At 52.3% G+C, this 19,504-nt stretch overlaps 7 protein-coding genes across 7 annotated transcripts in view; 4 read left to right on the top strand and 3 right to left on the bottom strand.

Annotated features, from left to right (window-relative positions):
* The window catches only part of H257_10906 (hypothetical protein), a gene marked incomplete at both ends in the record, with an annotated part of 3,299 nt that extends 2,935 nt beyond the window's left edge, over positions 1-364 (top strand). The window contains one exon of the mRNA XM_009837652.1: positions 41-364. Coding sequence (XP_009835954.1) covers positions 41-364 — 324 coding nt within the window. The remainder of the gene's footprint in view (positions 1-40) is intronic.
* Positions 365-1,090: 726 nt separating this feature from the next.
* Positions 1,091-2,460, bottom strand: H257_10905 (hypothetical protein; the record flags this gene model as incomplete). The annotated part of the gene is made up of 5 exons (XM_009837651.1): positions 1,091-1,409; positions 1,477-1,610; positions 1,799-1,889; positions 1,943-2,208; positions 2,296-2,460. The coding sequence occupies 5 exons, from the start codon at positions 2,458-2,460 to the stop codon at positions 1,091-1,093; spliced, it is 975 nt and encodes a 324-aa protein (XP_009835953.1).
* A 3,281-nt stretch (positions 2,461-5,741) lies between these two features.
* Positions 5,742-6,101, top strand: H257_10904 (hypothetical protein; the record flags this gene model as incomplete). The annotated part of the gene is made up of 1 exon (XM_009837650.1): positions 5,742-6,101. The coding sequence occupies one exon, from the start codon at positions 5,742-5,744 to the stop codon at positions 6,099-6,101; it is 360 nt and encodes a 119-aa protein (XP_009835952.1).
* Positions 6,102-6,495: 394 nt separating this feature from the next.
* On the top strand, positions 6,496-7,100 carry H257_10903 (hypothetical protein; the record flags this gene model as incomplete). The annotated part of the gene is made up of 2 exons (XM_009837649.1): positions 6,496-6,563; positions 6,977-7,100. The coding sequence occupies 2 exons, from the start codon at positions 6,496-6,498 to the stop codon at positions 7,098-7,100; spliced, it is 192 nt and encodes a 63-aa protein (XP_009835951.1).
* A 2,755-nt stretch (positions 7,101-9,855) lies between these two features.
* Positions 9,856-11,931, bottom strand: H257_10902 (hypothetical protein). Its single transcript, XM_009837648.1, has one exon. The coding sequence runs from the start codon at positions 11,092-11,094 to the stop codon at positions 10,606-10,608; it is 489 nt and encodes a 162-aa protein (XP_009835950.1). The 5' UTR covers positions 11,095-11,931; the 3' UTR covers positions 9,856-10,605.
* H257_10901 (hypothetical protein) lies at positions 11,913-12,525 on the bottom strand. The gene has a single exon (XM_009837647.1). It carries the CDS (start codon positions 12,400-12,402, stop codon positions 12,010-12,012), a length of 393 nt encoding a protein of 130 aa, XP_009835949.1. The 5' UTR covers positions 12,403-12,525; the 3' UTR covers positions 11,913-12,009.
* A 514-nt stretch (positions 12,526-13,039) lies between these two features.
* Positions 13,040-18,751, top strand: H257_10900 (hypothetical protein). Its single transcript, XM_009837646.1, has one exon. The coding sequence runs from the start codon at positions 13,123-13,125 to the stop codon at positions 18,646-18,648; it is 5,526 nt and encodes a 1,841-aa protein (XP_009835948.1). The 5' UTR covers positions 13,040-13,122; the 3' UTR covers positions 18,649-18,751.
* Positions 18,752-19,504: the final 753 nt, after the last annotated feature.

The raw sequence follows: 19,504 nt of genomic DNA, 5'->3' as shown, positions 1-19,504 counted from the left end.
GAAGTATATCAAACCAGGTACTAAAATCTTGTCGGACAAGTTTGGTTCGTACGTGTCGTCGAATGAACGCCACACCCTGGAGACCAACCCCCGGCTGCGTGGCATGAATTACACCCACGCTTGGGTGAACCACTCCGAAAACTTCGTCAACCCAATCAACGGTGCCCACACACAGTCAATCGAAGGTGTGTGGGAGGTGAGGATCAAACAATACCTCAAGGCGATGCGCGGGGTGCACCGCAAGCACCTCCCTGGGTACTTAGACGAATTTTTGTGGCGTTCCTGGTTTTTTCCCCAGAAAGCTGACGGCAAAATGGTGTTCAAGGGACTTGTCATTGCCATTCGTAAACAGTACTTGAACTAACGTAATAAATACTTGATTTGGTTGCTTGTCATTATTATGTGTGTGGTCGAAGGTGGTTTGGCGGTCGAGGCAGGGATGTTTTATCCGGATGAATTTTTGGGATTGAAAAAAATTATTATAATTAGTGACCGGGGGCTTATCTGGAAGAGTGCCAAAGCCCGGACTTTCACCGACCACGATTTTCAACGACTTCCGCATAACTCGTAACCGGATATTCTTTCGTTCAAGCTGGCATGTATGAAAATATTCCGCAACCAGCCCCTAACAATCATTATAATTCGAGCTGAGAATCTAGAAAGATCGAAGCGTTCTTGAACCTGAGATCGATGGAAGAGGCCATCCCTGCACCACATATTCCGGTACAGCTCTCTGTATAACGTTAGAACGATGCACCGCTAACATGTCATGCAGCCAGTCATGCGAAGCGTAGTAACAGGGAGAATGGGGGAGACAAAATTTCCTCTCCCCATGATCATGGAGAATGTAAGAAGGAGCAACTCTCCCTAGGGGTCATTATTGAGCGTGTTTACCTACCTACCTATGGCCCCTAGGGGAAAATATTTAAGATATGGATATTATTGATTGAGTTATTACTACCGGTTTGATTCAACGATATCTAAGATAAGCGTTTGACGCATATGCGCACGGGTTAGAGTAGCGGCGGGGGGCCCGAAGTCCCAGGAGCGTCAAAAAAAAATCTAAACTTCGAAATTATGCAAAAGTACATTATTGTTTCTTGCGAACTTGTTCAACGGTCAAAGTATTCCAATATGCACGATTGGCTCCTAGAAACATTAGTATTTCTAGAGACTCTGGCGCCAACCTTTGACGAAGTGAAGTGTACACTAGTTTCGCCTTTGAGAAGAGGCACTCGATAATGTTCGAGGTGGGCAGCACACAGCGGAGGTTTTCATATTCCATGACGATCCGTTCATTCAGCTTGGCTCTCTTCGCTTGCAGATCTTTCATCGCCAAGCACGACGGACTCGGACTGGGTCTAACAACCTCGAACGGGGCCAACGCCGCTCGCTCGCATTCCAGCGTACTGCACACATCGTCGTCCTGCACCTTGACCACGGCATTTTCAAAGGTCGCGTTCGATACGTATCGACGCGTGGGGGCTTAGGTAGCTCGCCATACCCGAAAACCGCTCGACCAGAGTGCCTTGTAAGGCCCGCGCCTCATTCATCGCCAGGTCGTGGAGCTGCAGGATAATCGTGAACCCTTGAATGACTTCCAACGCGGCCTACAGATCTTGCAACTTGTCAATCTCAACAGGGAATCGAAAAGTAGACCGCAGATCAGCGATGCATGCGCGTTCATCCTTCATGGCGAAGAACCTTTGCACCATTGCAAAAATTGATGACCACCGGGTGCCGTCCGAAGTTCAGGGGCCAAGGGCGCCAATTCACGAAACGCTGCCCGATTCTTGACCGTCCGGCATCGTAGCATCATGGCATGGATGCTGTCGAGAATGGATTCGTGGTTGTCGAGGAATTGGTGGACGACCAGGTTCAATCGATGACTTGCGCAGCCAACCATTGGAACGCCCATCATACGAGCCATGCACTGATTTACAGCAAATTGTCCCCAACAAGAAACGTAACAGGGTTAATCGTCCTGCCATACAGCTCCAACGTCGCCGCCAGAAATCCGACATGCTGTGCGGCAGACAAGTCGCCTTCGTCAAGCATCGGGGCAAAGGCAGGTATGGGTGTGTGAAGCTCCCCGTTCTTGCAGAACGTGGCGAGAACGCAATAAAATGACGCCCCGTCGGAAGACCAACCATCGAATACAAGACCAAAGCGCTTGGGAAGGTTGCTCCTTGGTCTTGGATTCGACAGCTAACACAACATTGTTCATGGTAGCACGGATGGTTAGTTTCGACGTTGGGCCAAGGTTGATGTCCTTTGCGTGGTCGGGTCTTAGACCGTGGACAGAGACATGTGCTTGGAGACAATGAGATCCATCCAGCCGTGAAGAGAGACATACGCGGGGGACACGTACAATGGGAAGGCGCAGCCATCGGCGGCGTTGGGTCGGAACCCTTCGTACAGAGATGCATAGTCGGGATGACACGAAATTAGATGGCTCATCAAGTTATAGTAATAGTAAGCCCTAGGAACTTCGCTGGTAAATCCGCTTTGAGCACAGTCGACAGTTGTGTTTATCGTCACCCATGTCACGAAGAAGGCAGCGTAGGAGGAGCTCGTATACTATAGTACGGGTTGATGGTGTCATGGCGTTTTGGGCAATGCATTTGATAGCCAATCTTTCAGTAGCTGATTCTACTGAAAGATTGGCGTTGTTGAGTTGATGATTCTACTGAAGGATTGGCTGTGAACCATTTCGGACCTAGGACAGGCCTATGTCGCACCTAGGTAACCTCGACATTTTTTGTACCCTCCATATGGCCCTAAGAATTAAATATGATATTCCCTAGGGAAAAACACAAAATAGGGCCCCTAGGTAATTTTTCCTTTATGGATTTCGCATCTCTGCATGCAGCCACACCAACGTGGTCACAACCGAGTTCTCCCCTGCCAAGAGACGTGTGGTCGCAGCACACGACGCCGAACAAGACTAGAAGTCCGTTGCTCGTGCATATGGAATCAACGAGTCCACTGCAAAAGGACGGCTCATGTTCGAGTCGTTGACTCCAATACAACGCGGTAAGCTACGGATACATAATACACATAACGATCTATATGGGGCTGCCACGGATGGTTAAACTCGTAATGAGTTTCGCATGCAATACTTGGAACACACAGCGGACGAGGCAATTGCAGGTATTCAGTCCATTTGTATCGTATTTAACTCAACAATGAAATAGAAATTGCGCCGAATTCTTTGCATGTGTACACGGCTCCCCTTGAGCCGTTTTATGTCCGTGCTGAGAACATGGAAGACGTGGACGTTGGTGCTTGAGCCGTAGATGTGTTGCTTGTGTTGGTTTTAACTCTCCCGGGCTCTAAGGATTTACTTTTCATGAAATATATAGGTGGTCAGGTGAAATATATTTTCGAAAGGTGAAATTAACCGTTGGTTGGGTGAATTATATCGGGGGATGGGTGAAATATAATAGCCAAATTTCAATTCGGCGTGAAATATAACGTTGACCCATTAAAATGGGGGTTAGGTGAAATATATTCTTGTTGGTGGAAATATTTTGAAAAAAGCAGAAATTTAACGCGAAATGGTGTAGTACTTTGAACCAAATTTTCGTAATATTAATTGGGCAGAAATTGGGGTCCCACCCTCTGTAGTCTTTCACATGTTTTAGACACCTGTCACTACAGTTAACCTCAATGGACATGAGTTTTTTTTAAACAAAGCGAAAGATAAAGTAATGTTATCAAAATATAAAGCTTACTTACAAGCTATGAACAAACATAAAAAGAGAACTTGTTATGGTAGAATAATGGGTCACCTCCAACCAATCTCAATAATTGTATTGAATATTTTATCCAATAGAATCTCATCATTTCATTTTACATTCAACCCTGTCACAATGACTATACCTTTGGACCAATCAAAATACTTAGGGTTAGGTAGGTCATACGAAACGGTCACATATAAATAATTGGTCGGAGGTTACCGAACATTATGGATATGCTGATACAAAATGCAAGATTAAGACATAACTCAAAGATAATCAAGGAGGGTCGACCGATGAGCATCGATCGCCTTCGCCCCCAGGCAACGAAGAACGCCAGGGCATCCGGTGACAAGGCCTTCATCCGGTTTATTGAAGCCGAGCGAGTTGAAGTGGATTATGTCAAGCTCTGCATTCGAAAGGACCCAAGTGGCCAGTGCTTCGCGGCGGTGATGGAGAAGCTTGCGATGTATCTTGCCGGATACGAGAAGGAAGATGGACTGCCATTGGCGAAGAACTCTGTCATCCAGTACTTTCGGCAAGCAAAGATGTCGCTGCTCGACGAATTCCCGCAGTTACAGCCGCTCGTGGACGCAAAGTTGTTGCGAGCTGGTAAGATACTGCAGAACTACTGCATCAAAAGAGGCAGCGGGGGAGTAGTGAAGCAAGCAATTGCGTGCACAAAAGTGTATTTACGTCGTATGGTCCAACACATATACAACAAGCATGCATGCACTGGCTCTGATCTACAAGACGCGGCGCTACTCATATTGCTCTGGTACTTGCTTGGTCGGGCCTCCGACATTACCATGGTGACGAAGTCTAGTCTGTCGATTGACGCCGGTGGAGTCTTTTTCTTGCGTTTTGTACGAGTCAAGACAAACGAGGTTCAAAGCCTTTCGTTGTTTCCATATTCCGACTTACTTACCTGTCCGATTCTGGCGATCGCATTGGCGACGATCTCGCAAGGAGCCCCTGGTGCTGCCATTGTTAGCAACCTACCCGTCCAGCAGTCCATCCTTACCTCTGACCTTGGCCCCGGGACACCTCTCATAGAGGTGCTTGACCACCCGGCGACTGTCCGCGAAGACGCTGCAGAATTTACATCCAAGAAGAGCGCTCCTACGATTCACAGCCATGTGAATTGTATTCTGGATCGTGTTTCTACCGTGGCTGGCGTGGACGAAAAGCTGTCGTCCCACTCGTTCCGTCGCGGCGGGGCTCAGCATGCAAATGGCTGTGAAGTCTTGACTGCGCGTTGGATCTTTGATCGTTGGGCTTGGAACATTACAGCTACGAACAAGGGCTTCAACTACATCTTCAATACGTCAAGCGAAGACCACAAGGCTGCGAAATTCCTCAGTGGCCACTCTACAACGGAGCACGTACCCCTTTTGGCGATTGAATCCATGAATGCTGGCACGTTGGAGAGGATTGGCGATGTCCAGCATCGATTGTTCGCGTCGTGCTATGGCCTTGACAACCGGGTATTCAACATAAACAAACATGTCATGGACACGCTCACTGCTTACCTATTCCGGCACTTCTCAAGCTTGAAAGCGCAGTGTCCTTCCAGTCCAGCTGTACAGCGGCTGGAAGCCTGTGTCGAGTTGGCTGGGTGCTCTACTGCTGACTTGCTCTCGTGGTCCACCCAGTTGTGCCTGCCGGCGCAACAACCACCTACTCGAACATCGTCGTCACACGAAGGTCAAGCCCTCTAAGAACATCAAGGGTGCACCAATCAACAGAGCATCATACGCGAACAAACCAATATAATTCTACAGCTGATTGCGGCATCCAAACGTCAAGACCAACGACTTCAAACGTTGGAAGCGCGTATGCACGTTGGACCGACGTCGACAGGCAAGCAAGCTGTGGCTGCACGATCGCCAACTACGAAAAACGCACGTGTAAACGTCGAGGCCGAATCAAATCCGGAACCTAAAGCACGAATGTCGTCCGTTTCGGCGCTTCGAACAACGTGGTTTCAGTCATACCCGCATGAGCCTCGACTGCACGCAAGCGCATCCTCGAAACAAAAGAAGTACATCGGCGGCCACGTTGTCGCTGAAGTTGTTTTTGGACGATGGGTTCATCATGGACATGCGAAGCTTGACGTGCCGAGATGACGTTTTGCGTTACGGGGTGAACGCGGAACAGGAAACCCTGGCGTTTCTCCTTCAGCATGAAGTTCGCTCACGAGGGTCGTCTGCAGCGCTCAAGGCACTACAAAAGATCCATCGTTCAGGCGCCCTCAATGCCAGGATTGCACACTACCATCAATTGATAGCATCGGGAATGACCACTTGCCCGGCACCACCAGCCACACATGATATCCTCGAAGAAATGGCCGCGTCATAAGAGGATTTTTCCGTCTAAACGTGTATAAATACATTTAATTAACTCTCTACTTGAGTGTATTCAGACATATCGTGGGACAGAATGTAAATGCTGTTATATACAAACAGACTCACCAATACCAGACATATCATGGAACAGAATGCAAATGCTATATACACAAACAGACGCACCAAAAAACGATCCCCGTATTGCAACCCCTGTTGGCCCACCAAGTCCCGACGTACGTGAGAATCAAGCAACAGCTCGTACGTCGACCTTGGGACCCACGAGCGATCAAATCCGGTGGGCCACGGCTGCAGCAAACGGCGACTCGTATGAAACACTCATCCTGCGATACATTAGTATGTATGAGTACATATAACACACATGCATATACATACATATCACCCCTGTGATGGGGTACCGATATCACATCGCCGGACCACCCCGATTGCAACCCCTGTTGCCCCAACAAGTCCCGCCGTACGTGAGAATCAAGCAACAGCTCGTACGTCAACCTTGGGTGGGACCCACGACCATTTTAAGTACGTCTAAGCGAATAAGTATATTTTGACGTACGTCTAAGTCGTATTTAAGTAAATATATATTGAGCTAAATATAGCCAGAACAGAATTGCCCCTCCTCATGTCGCTCAATAAAATTTCTTGAACATTTCTTCTCTTGATTTAAGTAAACAGGGTTTCAGACAAATTAGTCCATTCGTACGTCTTAGGCGTACGGTACGTCTAAGATGCATTTTGGTCCAAGGGGAGTTAATACTGTAGTTGGTACTGCAGTAAGCTTAGTAGTAACAAAATAATAACGTTACGGATGATGTATTTTTTTATGCAAAACACATAGTAAACGTCTACCCACAGACTACGATTTCGATATAGTGGATTCACCCTCACATTGTTTCCAACAGAAGAGCAACCCATGATCGTCGAGGAGGCGCTGGAGAAGCGGGACATCCTGGGACAAAAGGTCAAAGAATTCAACGCCGTGGCCTGCCAAGGTTGATTTAACTACTATCAAAGTGCACAAAAATTCCCTTCACAGCAAACCGGAGGCTGCAACCCGTAGTATGCCACCACAGATCATACCCCGCTTGTGGAGAATAATACAGGTGAAACAACTGAAATCGTGTGACTTTTGGAGTCACACGGTTTCAGATGTGACTATAGAGTACAATTTGCCGTTGAAACGTCGCCATGCCCACAGTCAGCGTCTTTGTTGCGCCGTCGGTGTCGTCTGAAAACGAGTCCCCTGTGGATCACTTGACAGAGCTCCACAACCCCGACAGCCCGACCGGTCGGAAGCTGTCGCACCAGCCCAAGTCCGAACACCACCATGACATCTTCGACTCGCATGCGGCCATGACTCTGTTCCAAGCCATGGAGGCTGGCGCGGGCTGCGTCTACATCGTTGTGACGGTGTTGTGGGGAGTGTGGTACATCTCGGTGCTGTCGCCGAGTTTATCCAACGACATGTGGTGGCCAGACTTCAATGCAACGGGGACCCAGACGTTTCTGGGGGACATTGCGAACGTGCAACCGTGTCCGCGTCGGCGTCGCTCGACTTGTTTGGCAATGCGGCCACGTGGATCAAAGATTACAGCGGCCCGTCCACGCAGTTGGCGCTGAGTCCAATCTACCCCCGTCAACTATTGCTCGAATCCACCACGAATTTAGAAGATGTGATCCTAGGCATCCACGCGACGAGTTTCAGGTTCAACATGCGCACGTTGATCCAGTACTGTTGGGTGGATTTTGACCAACGGTTTGAACTGGCCCACACCGCGCTCCGCCAGGACCGGTGCGCCCTCAACAACGCCAACAACGCCGCGACGTACCTCGAGACCCTCTTGCGCAACATCAAGTGGGCAGACCTCGAAATTGAGTACGGAGCGGGCGGGGGGGTCTTCGACAAGGCCATCGCGACTGGCGTCCGATCCTTTCCGTCCGGCGCGGCGTGGCTAGCGTCCGTGAAGGACGCGTTTCAGGACGTGGCGTCGGAAGCGGCGTTGTGGAGATCGAAAAATGCGACGCGCTGGCAGCTGCAATGGCACAACGCGTGGCAGGCGGGCGTGGACGAAACGGTCGTGATCAAGAATGCGCTGGGGATGCGGCAGAACTTGGCGATCAAGAAGGTGGCGTACGTGCACCGAGGGCCGGCATGGAAAACCATGACCATGTACTCCGGCTTATGCAATGACTTTGCCTACGCAGCGTCGGGCAATTATTCGCTTGTACGGGGAAGCCCCCAACGAGAGAATCTCGATGAAATGACGTTTATGCGCAAAACAAGCATGGGCTTCACAACCATGAGCGCCGTGTGGTGGGTTGTGGTTGGCCCGTACGGGTCAATCGACATGATGTACGTGTCTGTGCCGCCGAGCCTTGGGGCGGCGCTGCTTGCGTACCGGACGACATTCATGACGCTGATGAAGGCGGGCGATGTGCTCGTGGCGGATGTCCGCGCGGTCGTCCCTGTGGACGTGAACCCCGTCCCCCAGCTGTGGAAAGACCCTGACTTGATGTATTTTGGCGGCAACCCCGTTTGTGGAGGCAGCGGCGCGCCTCGGTCGTATGTGATGGAGCTGTTTGGATTTGACGACATCTGCCTCTCTCGCATCCCCCTCACGGTCAAGTTAACCCCTGCAAGCGTTGTATTTGCCCTTCTCGGGCTTCAAAGCAGCTCTGGGGATGGCCCTACGTCCACCACAGCCGTGTGTGACTTGTGTGGAGCGACGGCCGGTGCGTGCATCGCGGCCTTGGCGGACGCAGCACCGGTGTTCCAGCGATGGGGAACGCTGGATGCAACTACAAAGCGGCTGTTCCAAAACGTGGCCAAAGACGTCGGTCAGATCTACCTGTTTCAGCTTGCGCAACAACTGTCCACTCGACAAGCCACGTACTTGATCCAAGCGATTGTGAACGGCACGGACAACTGGAGTTTCTTTGGCTGGATTCAATTGTACGACTGGGCCATGCTAAACCGCGAAGTCGTGTGGTTTGATGGCGACGTCAGCTCCATCACGTTGATGTCCAAGGAGTACGCCCCCCTTACGTTTACCCCCAGCACCCTCGAGATCCCCGAGCGGGCGGGGAGATACTTTTACATTTTGACACTTTACACCAGCAGCATGCTTGCTTTCGTCGCGTCTGGGATGCTCATCGACAGCCTCGCGACGCATTTTCGAGTGTTGGGGCGGAATCTCTTTCGCTTCAACCGCGTCGCAGGGTCCGTTTGGGTCGGGCGAATCTTCCTCTTGGTCCGCGGCATGACCGCCGTCGTCCTCCTCTCCACGTCCAACATTGAATTCTCGAATCGCAACACGCTAACGTCGTTCCAGTGGCACGCGTCGCCCATTTTGGAGCGGCTTCTCATGACGGGGGAAGCCACGTGGGTGGTGAATGTCGTGCAAGACTTGTTGGTCGTGCTCACCAACAACTACTCGTACTACGCTGCCCCCCTGAGCTCGTGTGTGGCGTGGTTACTCATCTTTATCCTCGAGGCTACGTCCCCTGTGAAGGCCACCGCCACCCTTGAACGAACGTGCTCGACGCTCGTGATGGCTAAGCAAGTTGCTTGCACCAGTGGCGTGATTCAATTCGGCAGCTCCGACCGGGTGTTTACCATCTTGGCCATCCAAATGGGTAGCATTATCGTCGTGTACGTCTTGGCGGTGCTGCGCCGGTGGCGACGCGACCTCCCGGCAGTGACGCTGCTCGTTTCCGGTCCGGCAGAAACCTACCTCGACATTCACGTCGACAGCGGACAAGGGAGAATCGCCAGCTTCGATAAGGCCACCTGTGTCATGTGTGGCCTGTTGAGCATCGAAATCGGCGATGTCCAATACTTTTTTGACATCAAGTCGTGGATGCTCATCAGTCAGAAACGCCCCAGTCATAGCCGAGGCATGCTCAGTCACGCCGCGTCCTTCCGCCCCCCGTCCATGGACTACCGGTACCTCCCCTCGGCGGGGGATCATACCTCGCGCCCATTTGGGCTTGTGAATCGGATGATCGCTGTGGGGGGGCTCATGTACATGATGAGCTCCATTGGAGGGGCCGTCTTGTACATTCTTTCCACCAAATACAACATGGCCAATGACTTTTGGTGGCCATACTTCAACACTACGGGCACCCACGCGTATCTGGGAAATTGGTACGCGGTGCAGTTGTCGATAAACCCGAAAGGCTTCTCAACATCGTTGGCGAACGTCACGTATGGCGACACGATCAAGTACAATTCGTCGAGCACGGTCATTTCCGTGAGTCCACTGTATGGCCGTATCGTTCAATTTGAAGAAATCAACACGGTGTCGCATGCGATTGTCGGGTTGCGGCTGTCGGACGTGTGCCAAATGCCGTGGATCATGACACAGTACTGTTGGTTAGACTTTGCTAAACAGTTTCCTATGGCCAACACACGAGCCCGTCAACGTCGCTGCGAGTTGTACAAGGCAAACGGGGCCGTGTATTTGGAGTCTGCGCTGCGCAACCTGGATTGGCCATCGTTTCTAAAGTGTTGGGGTGATCGATTTGAATTGTCCATCGCAAGCGATTTGAAAACCACACCAGAGGGCACTCGATGGCTTGAATCTGTCCAGCAAGTCACGACGACAGAGGACGAGGAGGCAGCGTACTGGGGCACGGTACCCGTTCTTCACTACACGATGCAATACCAAAACTTCAAACGGCTGGGCGTGGTGGAAGCGTTCAATATCGAAAATGCGTTTGGGGTATCGTACCCGATGACCATCAAGTCCACCAAAGGGCTCATGCAAATTGACATCCAAACATCTATGAAACTGTACTGGAGCTTTGCTTACGACTTGACAGATGCCTCGAATAACAGCTTGCTTGCGTCCAGCTCGACCTACGCGTATACCAACAACTCGATAGAATCGGCTTTGACGGACGCTGGCATCGTGAGCCAGCCGTTCTACAGCACCTTTGAGTCTGTGCGTCAGATCATTGGTCCGTTTGGCTCTATCGACGCGTACCATGTACCGTTTCCGTCTTCGTTGCAACTGTTTTACAAACTCGCGGCCGAATCAGTGGCTCAAGTCGTGGCACTCAACAGCGCCGCTCAAGTAGCGTACTTTAACCTGCCATTGCCGTCGTCGTGGTTGTATTGCCCCAGCGCGTGGCGAGGAACAAATCGGTTTACAGGCAACTTGCTGTGCAACCCGGGGACTGCTACAACGTCGAATCAAATGCTGACGCTGTGGGCAGACGGCGGGTGTTCTAGTGTCACAGAGTCCACCTACCCGACCTTGTCGACCAACGTCATCTCTGCGCTGTCTGGAACTGTCACTGACGCTGCCTCTAAGTGTGCCAATGAACAGCACACTGGTGGGGACGTTTGTACTGGCCTAGTGCAAGCCACGGTCAACTTTACGACGTCGTTCTTTACACATGACCAGCTCGCATCGTTTGCTACTGCAGCGAGTAGTGCTCAGCACGACATCACGACTCTGAACGTGACCATGGTGCAGTTTGCGGTGTTGAATGGGGCCATGGTAGCCCAACCTTTGTTCCCAGAGGACCCGAGTTTTTACTTCTTTTCATGGGGGATCGCGTTGGAGTGGCTGCTCGGCCGACGGGAAGTCGTGTCGTTTCAAGGCGATGTCGACACGATGGTGTTGATGAGTGGCATCAACTTCGCCATCGACGCCCTGCCCAACCCCCTGGAGATTCCGGCCAATATCGCACTCTACTTTCGTGGGTCGGTGCTGTACATCACTGCCATGTTGGCGTTTGTCGCGGCCCTCGCCACGGGGTACATTGTCTCCAGTGCGGGTCACATCGAAGGCCTTAACATGCTCGAGATGAACCGCGTGGGGGGAATCGTCTGGACCGGTCGACCGCTGCTCTTTCTTCGCAGCATGGTGGCTATTTGCTTGCTCAGCACCGCCACGTTAGACCTCAAGCAATATGGGCCCCTTGGGGGCATCACGTCGTTCGATTTGAGCCACCTTGAGCTGTATAAACTGGTGCTCGCGGCCGGCGAAGTCAGTTGGTTTGTATATGTTGTGTGCGACATTTTGATCCTGGTCACGCGAGCCTACACGACGACGTACGCAGTCATGTGTGGGCTCTTGGCGTGGGTCGTCGCGGCCGTGTTCAGTGTCGGGTTTCCAGTGACCCATTCCGCCACTGTCGACCGTCACTGCGACGTGGTGCAAATGGACTTTCAAGTAACCTGCGACGCGGGCACCCTGTACGTGGGCAGCATCGGGCGGTTTGTACAACTGGTGGGCATCTCCCTCGGTTGCATCGTCCTGTGCTATACCGTCGAGCGCTTTCGACATCCGAATTTAGTCGACTCAAGGGCGAACGTGTCGCTGCTGCTCTCCACGGGCGGCAAGTACTTCTTCGCCCTCACCAACTGGAAGTACAAGGACTGCTATTACCTGGACAAGGCGTCGGCGGCGATCGCGGGAGTGCTGTGTATATCCTTCCATGGCAAGTTTTACGTGCTAGACATCAAATTGTGGCGCGTGTTTGTTTTGGAAATCCCCGACGACCTGAGTGTCCCCCCCGGAGACATCATGCACGTACGATCGAAATACGCGTTTCCGTTAATCGGAAGTGGAATTTAAGGGCGAAGGTAATGATGTCACAAAGCCATGGTGTGATTTGCTGTTGCATTTCTCATCGTTGAGTGGAAAACACCCTGTACATGCGCAGGAGCAGAACCTGAATTGCAATCTGGGAGTTGCCATGTACTATTATTAATACAAAGTACTATCATTAATAATACGTAGTATTAGTAAAGTACCAATGCATGGTTACAGTACTACTGTACGTATTGTGCACTACAAATTCCCACAATCTATGTGGCGTAGTGGCCACGACTATAACGTTAAACTAGGTAGTTTCCTGCGAGAGGTTTTGAGGTTTTGATCTGCGATTACGTCGAAGATTTGTACGTTTCAGCATAATCAACACGCACATGAATTACCTCGAGCTTTACGTCGAGTGGACAACCGTTCGATGTTTGAGGTTGTCCACTCGACATCAGACCACTCATGCTAAGTACGGATGAAACCAACATGAAACCGCCATACCATCCAGTTGTGCCCTTTGAGACGAAACGACCGAAGTCTGCATCCCGCGAAAAAGCACCCACATATACGGCTTGTAACGCAGGTTCTGGCGTCCCTAATGCCAGAGAGACTGAAAACATGCCACCACCACGGGTCTCACCTGAGAGTAACACTTGGATTCCGACCCTAAAGCCTGCCCAACCCAGTCGCAGTTGGTCGCAGACGTTGGAGCTGTTGGCGGGTGCAGTGTACGTGGCCATATCGGTATTCTGCAGCGCATGGTACTGCACCCACAGTGCACCGTATTTGACCAACGACATGTGGTGGCCTCGCTTCAACACCACGGGGACCCAAACGTTCCTCGCCGACGTCTTGAACGCCAAGCTGGCCACCACGGCATCCGTGCCGTCCCTCGATCTATGTGCCGCCAACAGCGCCGTGTACGGTCGGTATGACTTGGACACGACTTCCGTGGCTCAAAGCCCCGTCTATCCTCGACATTACATGCTCGGCGCGCATTCAGATTTCGAGGACGCCATCAGCGGGATGCACATGACTACGGTCGCGTTTAACTTGCGCATGTTCACGCAGTACTGCTGGCTGGACTTTGACAAGAAATACCCCATTGCACACACGGCGGCCCGCCAAGATCGTTGTGTGCGCAGCGAGGGTGACAACGCCGCCGTACACATGGAAGCTTTGCTGCGAAACGTCGTGTGGAAGGATTTCGTGAGCGCGACGGGAGGGCCCACATTGACGGGCAACTTTGAGCGCCCCCTTAGCCAATACCCCGGCGGAACCGCCTGGATGAACTCTGTCAAAGACGCGTTTGTGAACGTGCCGACCGAAGTGGCGTACTGGAAAAGCAAAGCAATGATGAGGTGGCAACTCCAGTGGCAAAATGCGTGGCAACAAGGCATCGACGAGATGATTACGGTCGTGTCGGCCCTCGGCATGTCCCAAAGCTTAGCTATCAAGCGCGTGCCGTACTTTCACCGCGGGTCGGGGCCGTGGACGTCTGTGGCCATGTACTCTGGCTTGTGGAATGAAATCGGGCGCGCGGTGATGGGCAACTTTTCCTTGATTCGCGGGTCGGCTACGCATTACTCGTTGATGAACTTTACGTTTGAAATGGCGATTTCGATCAACCCCACGTCCGTGCAAACGTTGCTATGGCATCAGGAAGTGGGCACGTACAACACGATCGACATGAAGTTTCAGTCGATTCCGCCCTCCGTGGACGCACTCGCCACTGCATTCCGACAAGCGCTTGTTCCGGCGCTCCAGACTACTCTGGGGGATGCGTATAATGCGATTCCGGATGTGGTCGTAGACCCAGCCCCCCCAGGTTGGATAATCGGAACCAATTTGACCTACTACGGTGGCAACCCGCTCTGTTTCACTGGCAGTGCGCAGCCATTCATTCAGCAAAACTTTGGCTTCGACGACGCGTGTCTTACCCAAGACAAGCTGACCATGACCTTGACACGATCGGCGATTGTGTTTGCGTTAATGGCATCTGGCGTGTCGGATGTTGCAGGCATCTCTCGGATTTGCTCGTTGTGTCAAACTACCTCGACGGCTTTGTGTCTCGCGTCCCTTGGACCAGGGTTGGATGTGGCCGCCAACATTCCAATGTCATTGCAAGCGTTGGTCGCGGCTGTGGCGGCGGACGTTCCCACCGTGAGCCTCATGCAATTTGCCGTCAACAGCACCACCCCCGTTCTGCTTCGCCAGCTCCTCTTGGACCCCACCGATGCCGCGTGGTCTTTCTTTGGGTGGATCCAGCTCTTTGACTGGGGGTTGAATCGGCGCGAAGTTGTGTCCTTTGAAGGCGACGTCAGTGCTCTGCCCCTCATGTCGCGCGCGTACACTTTGCAATCGTTCCAGCCCAGTCCGGTGCAAGTGCAGCACAGCGCCAGTGACTACATGATTGTCTTGACAGCGTACGCGTCAGTGCACTTGGTCCTTGTCGCGCTGTTGCTTCTAGGGTACGGCGTCTTGACTCGCACACACGTGCGTGGTCGCAACTTATTCCGGTTCAATCGCGTCGTGGGGTCGGTGTGGGTCGGGCGCGTCATCCTCATGATACGTGGCATCACCGCGTGTATACTGCTGTGCACCGCCCCCATCGCAATGGTCACTTCCAGTCGAGGGTGGACGTCGTTTGAGTATTCCACCCGAGGAGTTGTCGAAAGCGTCCTCGTCACGGGCGAAGCGACGTGGATTTTGTACGTCGTCCACGACTTTCTGGGCATTGTGACCACCGAGTACGCGTATTACTATGCCCCGATCAGCTCGGCTCTAGCGTGGGTGGTGATGTTTGTCCTGGAGCTGACGTCGCCGATCCAGGCCACGGCGTCCATCGACCGGCAATGCTCGACTTTGGTGATGGGGAAACAAATTAAATGTGTCAGTGGCACCGTTTATGTCGGAAGCGTAGGCCGGCTGTACGCTCTCTTTGCTATCTTTGGCGGCAGTGTAATTGTCGGAATGGTGCTCGCGTTTCCCATGCGGGACCGCCGGCGGCAGTCCGGGGCGAATCTGGTGCTTGGAGGAATTGGCGAAACGTTTCTGGACCCTTCCAAGGGAGATCTGGGGGACGGCATGAATGTCACAGAAGGTGTGGCGTTGGACAACGTGTCGTGCGTCATGTGTGGCCTGCTGGTGTATCGGGTGGAACGGACGGTGTACGTATTTGACCTCAAGCTGTGGATTGTGTTTAAAGTGCAATCTGGTACGCCCACGTTACCCCCAATCACGAGCTTTCACAGCTCGGCTATCAAGCGGATCCCATCGAGCCCAGCTGTGGCCGCCACGGACAGCAAGAACCATCTTCGATGGAGGGATCATGTGCGCGCAGGCGCGGGCTTTGCCTACATGTTTTGGGCGCTCACGGGCATGGTTCTGTATATTCTCGCCACTCAGGAAAACATGGCCAACGACTTTTGGTGGAAAGGGTTCAACTCCACTGGCACCCATGCGTACCTGGGAAACTGGTACAACCTCCAGCTAATGCTGAACCCGCACGTGTCGGAGCGAGTGTCGCTCACCAACACAAAATACGCCGACTTGGTGCTGTACAACACGACCAGCACGGTAATCTCTGGCAGTCAAATGTACAGTCGGACGGTGCAATTCGAAGAAGCAAATGCCCTGTCGACAGCGATACAAGGCCTGCGAGTGATGGATGCGTGCTTGGTGCCGTGGATTTCGACGCAGTATTGCTGGCTCGACTTTGAGCGACGGCACCCTATGGCCAACACGGAAAAGCGGCAGACGCGATGCCACGGGTACGCCTCGAACGCTGCCGTGTACTTGGAGTCCGCCCTGCGCAACGTGCAATGGGATCGGTTTCAATTGTGTTGGGGCACGTCGTTTGAAGTCGGGTTTGCAGTGGAGCTGCGATCGAGCCAGGCGGGGACCGATTGGCTCGCGTCCGTGCGGCAGAGAACTACGACGGTCGCCGACGAAGTCGCAGTGTGGACGCGAGCCCACTTGGGGGAATACACGACCCAGTACCAAAACTACAAGGCGGTGGGCGTCACGGAAACGTTTTACGTTCAGAATTCGTTTGGGATTCCGTACTCGATGACGCTCAAGGCGTCAAAAGGCACGTTCCAACTGGGATTGGCCACCACGCTCAAGCTGTATTGGACATTTGCCAGTGATTTGTGGGCCATTACGTCGCCGACAACAGCGATTGTTGGAACGAGTTTGCTTCGACAGAGTGCCAACTTTGCGTTTGCAAACACGACGATCGAATCGGTCTTGGCCGCGAATGGAACTTTGAACCATCCGTATGGGGTGTCGTTCACGTCCTTTCGACAACTCATTGGCCCGTTCGGATCTGTCGACGCCAGGCACGTCACGGTGCCGTCGTCGGTTCGAACTCTGTACAAAGCAACGATCGAATACCTCTCTACCCTTCTGTCGACGACCAATGCCAGCAGCAATGCCCAAGTCAATTTTTCGTCTATCCCCATGCTCAGCGCATGGTCCGCGGTCCCCCAAGCGTGGTTGTATACCCCTCGCAGCATTGGCGGCAGTCTCCTGTGCCCCGAACAGCCTCCGTACCCCGGGGCACTTCTAAGTTACTGGCAAGATGGAGGGTGCTCGTCTGCCGTCCGAGAAACGGCAACCCCCACCCGCCAACGGTCGTTTGCAAACATGTTGGCGCTAGGCCTGGGTGACGCGTCCCCGTCAACGCTGGCTGCCATTTGTACGCGAGAAACGTTTCTAACCGCGACATGTGTGACCCACTTGACCAGATTCCAAGAATTTATCAACACCTATGTGCCGCCTGCGGTGCGTGCCGAGCTCTTTGCGCTGGGCCAGACCACCCAGCTAGAACTAACAACTGTCACTCGCATTGGTTTGTACCAACTGCTCCCCCAGGCCCCGCCGTCAACGTCATATGAAGGCGTCTTCCATCCCATTTTCGACGCCGCAGACCCAGAATTCTACTTTTTTGCGTGGCAGTTTGTGTTTGAGTGGCTGTTGGGCCAGCGCGACGTGGTGTCGTTCGAAGGTGACATGGGCAGCCTAACCATCTTCAGCTATGTTTTGAACACGGTCGACACGCCACCCAACTCCCTCGAAGTCCCGTACAACGTGGCGTTCTACTTTCGCGGCTGCGTCATTTACGCCACGGCCGTCTTGGTCGTTGTTGCGTCCATGGTCACGTATCACGTGATTGCCAGTCGGGGGCACATTGAAGGGTGGAACATCCGCAAGATCAACCGAGTGGGGGGGGTCATTTGGATTGGCCGTCCCTTGCTGTTGCTCCGCAGTCTCTTGGCCGCGTGCTTGATTAGCACCGACAATTTGGCGCTGGTGCAGTTTGGACCCATAGGGGGTACGTCCGCGTTTGCCCCCAACCCCCTTCCGTGGTACAAGGTCATTCTCGTGTCCCTTGAAGTCATCTGGTTCTCGGACGTGGTGGGGGACATTCTCGTTGTTATCACCAAGGCGTACACGATGCAGTACTCGGTCAAGTCGATCGTGTTGATCTGGCTCACCACGGTGATTCTGACGTTTGCGTCGCCGGTGGCCCACTCGGCGTCCGTCGACCGGCATTGCACTGTCGTGCACGTGGACTTTCAGCTGACGTGCACGGCGGGCACGCTGTACGTGGGCAGCTTTGCCCGGTTTTGTACGTTGTTGTGTTTGTCGTTAGGCTCGACATTGCTCTGTTTTCTGTACGAAAGACTCCGGCACCCGCAACCAGACACGACGTGCGCCAACGACTCGATCTTGTTGTCGTCCGGGGCGCGGTACCTCTTTCAACTCCGCCAGTGGCAGTACAACGGGTACTGTTTCCTGGACAAAGCGTCGGGCGTGATCAACGGCGTGTTGTGCGTGGAACTTGGCCACACGTATTACATTCTCGACATCAAATTGTGGAAAACGTTTGTGATTGACCTTCCCGAAGAAGCGCGGGTCCCGCCTGGCCACCCCATGCATTCAAGGCTACGATGCGCGTTTCCACTGCTCGACCACGCTTAAGTCTACGGATTCCTAGAGTCGTCATGCTAGACCGTAATTTAGTATCGTATTTATCCCTGAAGTGTACTATTAATAGATAATATCCGAGATATTATTGGCCAACTTTCAGCCAATAATCTGTTGTCTTGACATTGGACGCATCCAACAAGGAACAACATCCGTATGTGCAGGTGATATTTTCCGGATAATGTGGCACGGAATTGTTATCAATTTTTTATTAATAAATGTTCCACCTGAAAATGCTTTAAAACTCACACGATCTACATTTTTTCTCCTGATTTGAAATCACTATTACAATGCGAATTTTGATAAGAGGACATCTCCATCCTAGGGTCTCAAAAAGTGGCACCGAACTGTGCCCTTACCTTACGTATACGGATCTGTGATTTGCCGATTTTGACCTACATTCAATCGACCATATCTGGCGAAGTTCAAATTATCTCGACGTGAAAGTTCTCCACTCGAACTCCATTCGTCAAGAACGATTGGTTTGGAGGCGACCGATCGTTTCGGTGACCTTAATTACCACTGATGCATAGATTCTACTATCTAGTACTTTACTAGTTTGCACTTTTGAGAGGCCTTTGTGCCTGTAGTTGTGTCCTTTGACTCACTCAAAAGTCGTAAGAAGTCGAGTTATTTCGAATAATATACATCTTTTGATCAGGTTGGCGCTTCCTGAGTAGGTTTGGCAGTAATTTGGAAATTCGGCGGTCTGAAACCAAATAATCCGGATATTTCCACGTTGGACACTACAGTACTCCGGACACACGGAGTATCTAATTATCATGGACACTATTTCGGATAGAAGTATTTCGGAGTACCACGATATTGCTGTGAATAACGGTTACTACGT

The sequence above is a fragment of the Aphanomyces astaci genome (genome assembly GCF_000520075.1).
Source record: "Aphanomyces astaci strain APO3 unplaced genomic scaffold supercont1.30, whole genome shotgun sequence".
Lineage (NCBI taxonomy): Eukaryota > Oomycota > Saprolegniomycetes > Saprolegniales > Verrucalvaceae > Aphanomyces > Aphanomyces astaci.
This window is presented reverse-complemented; position numbering and strand designations above follow the sequence as displayed.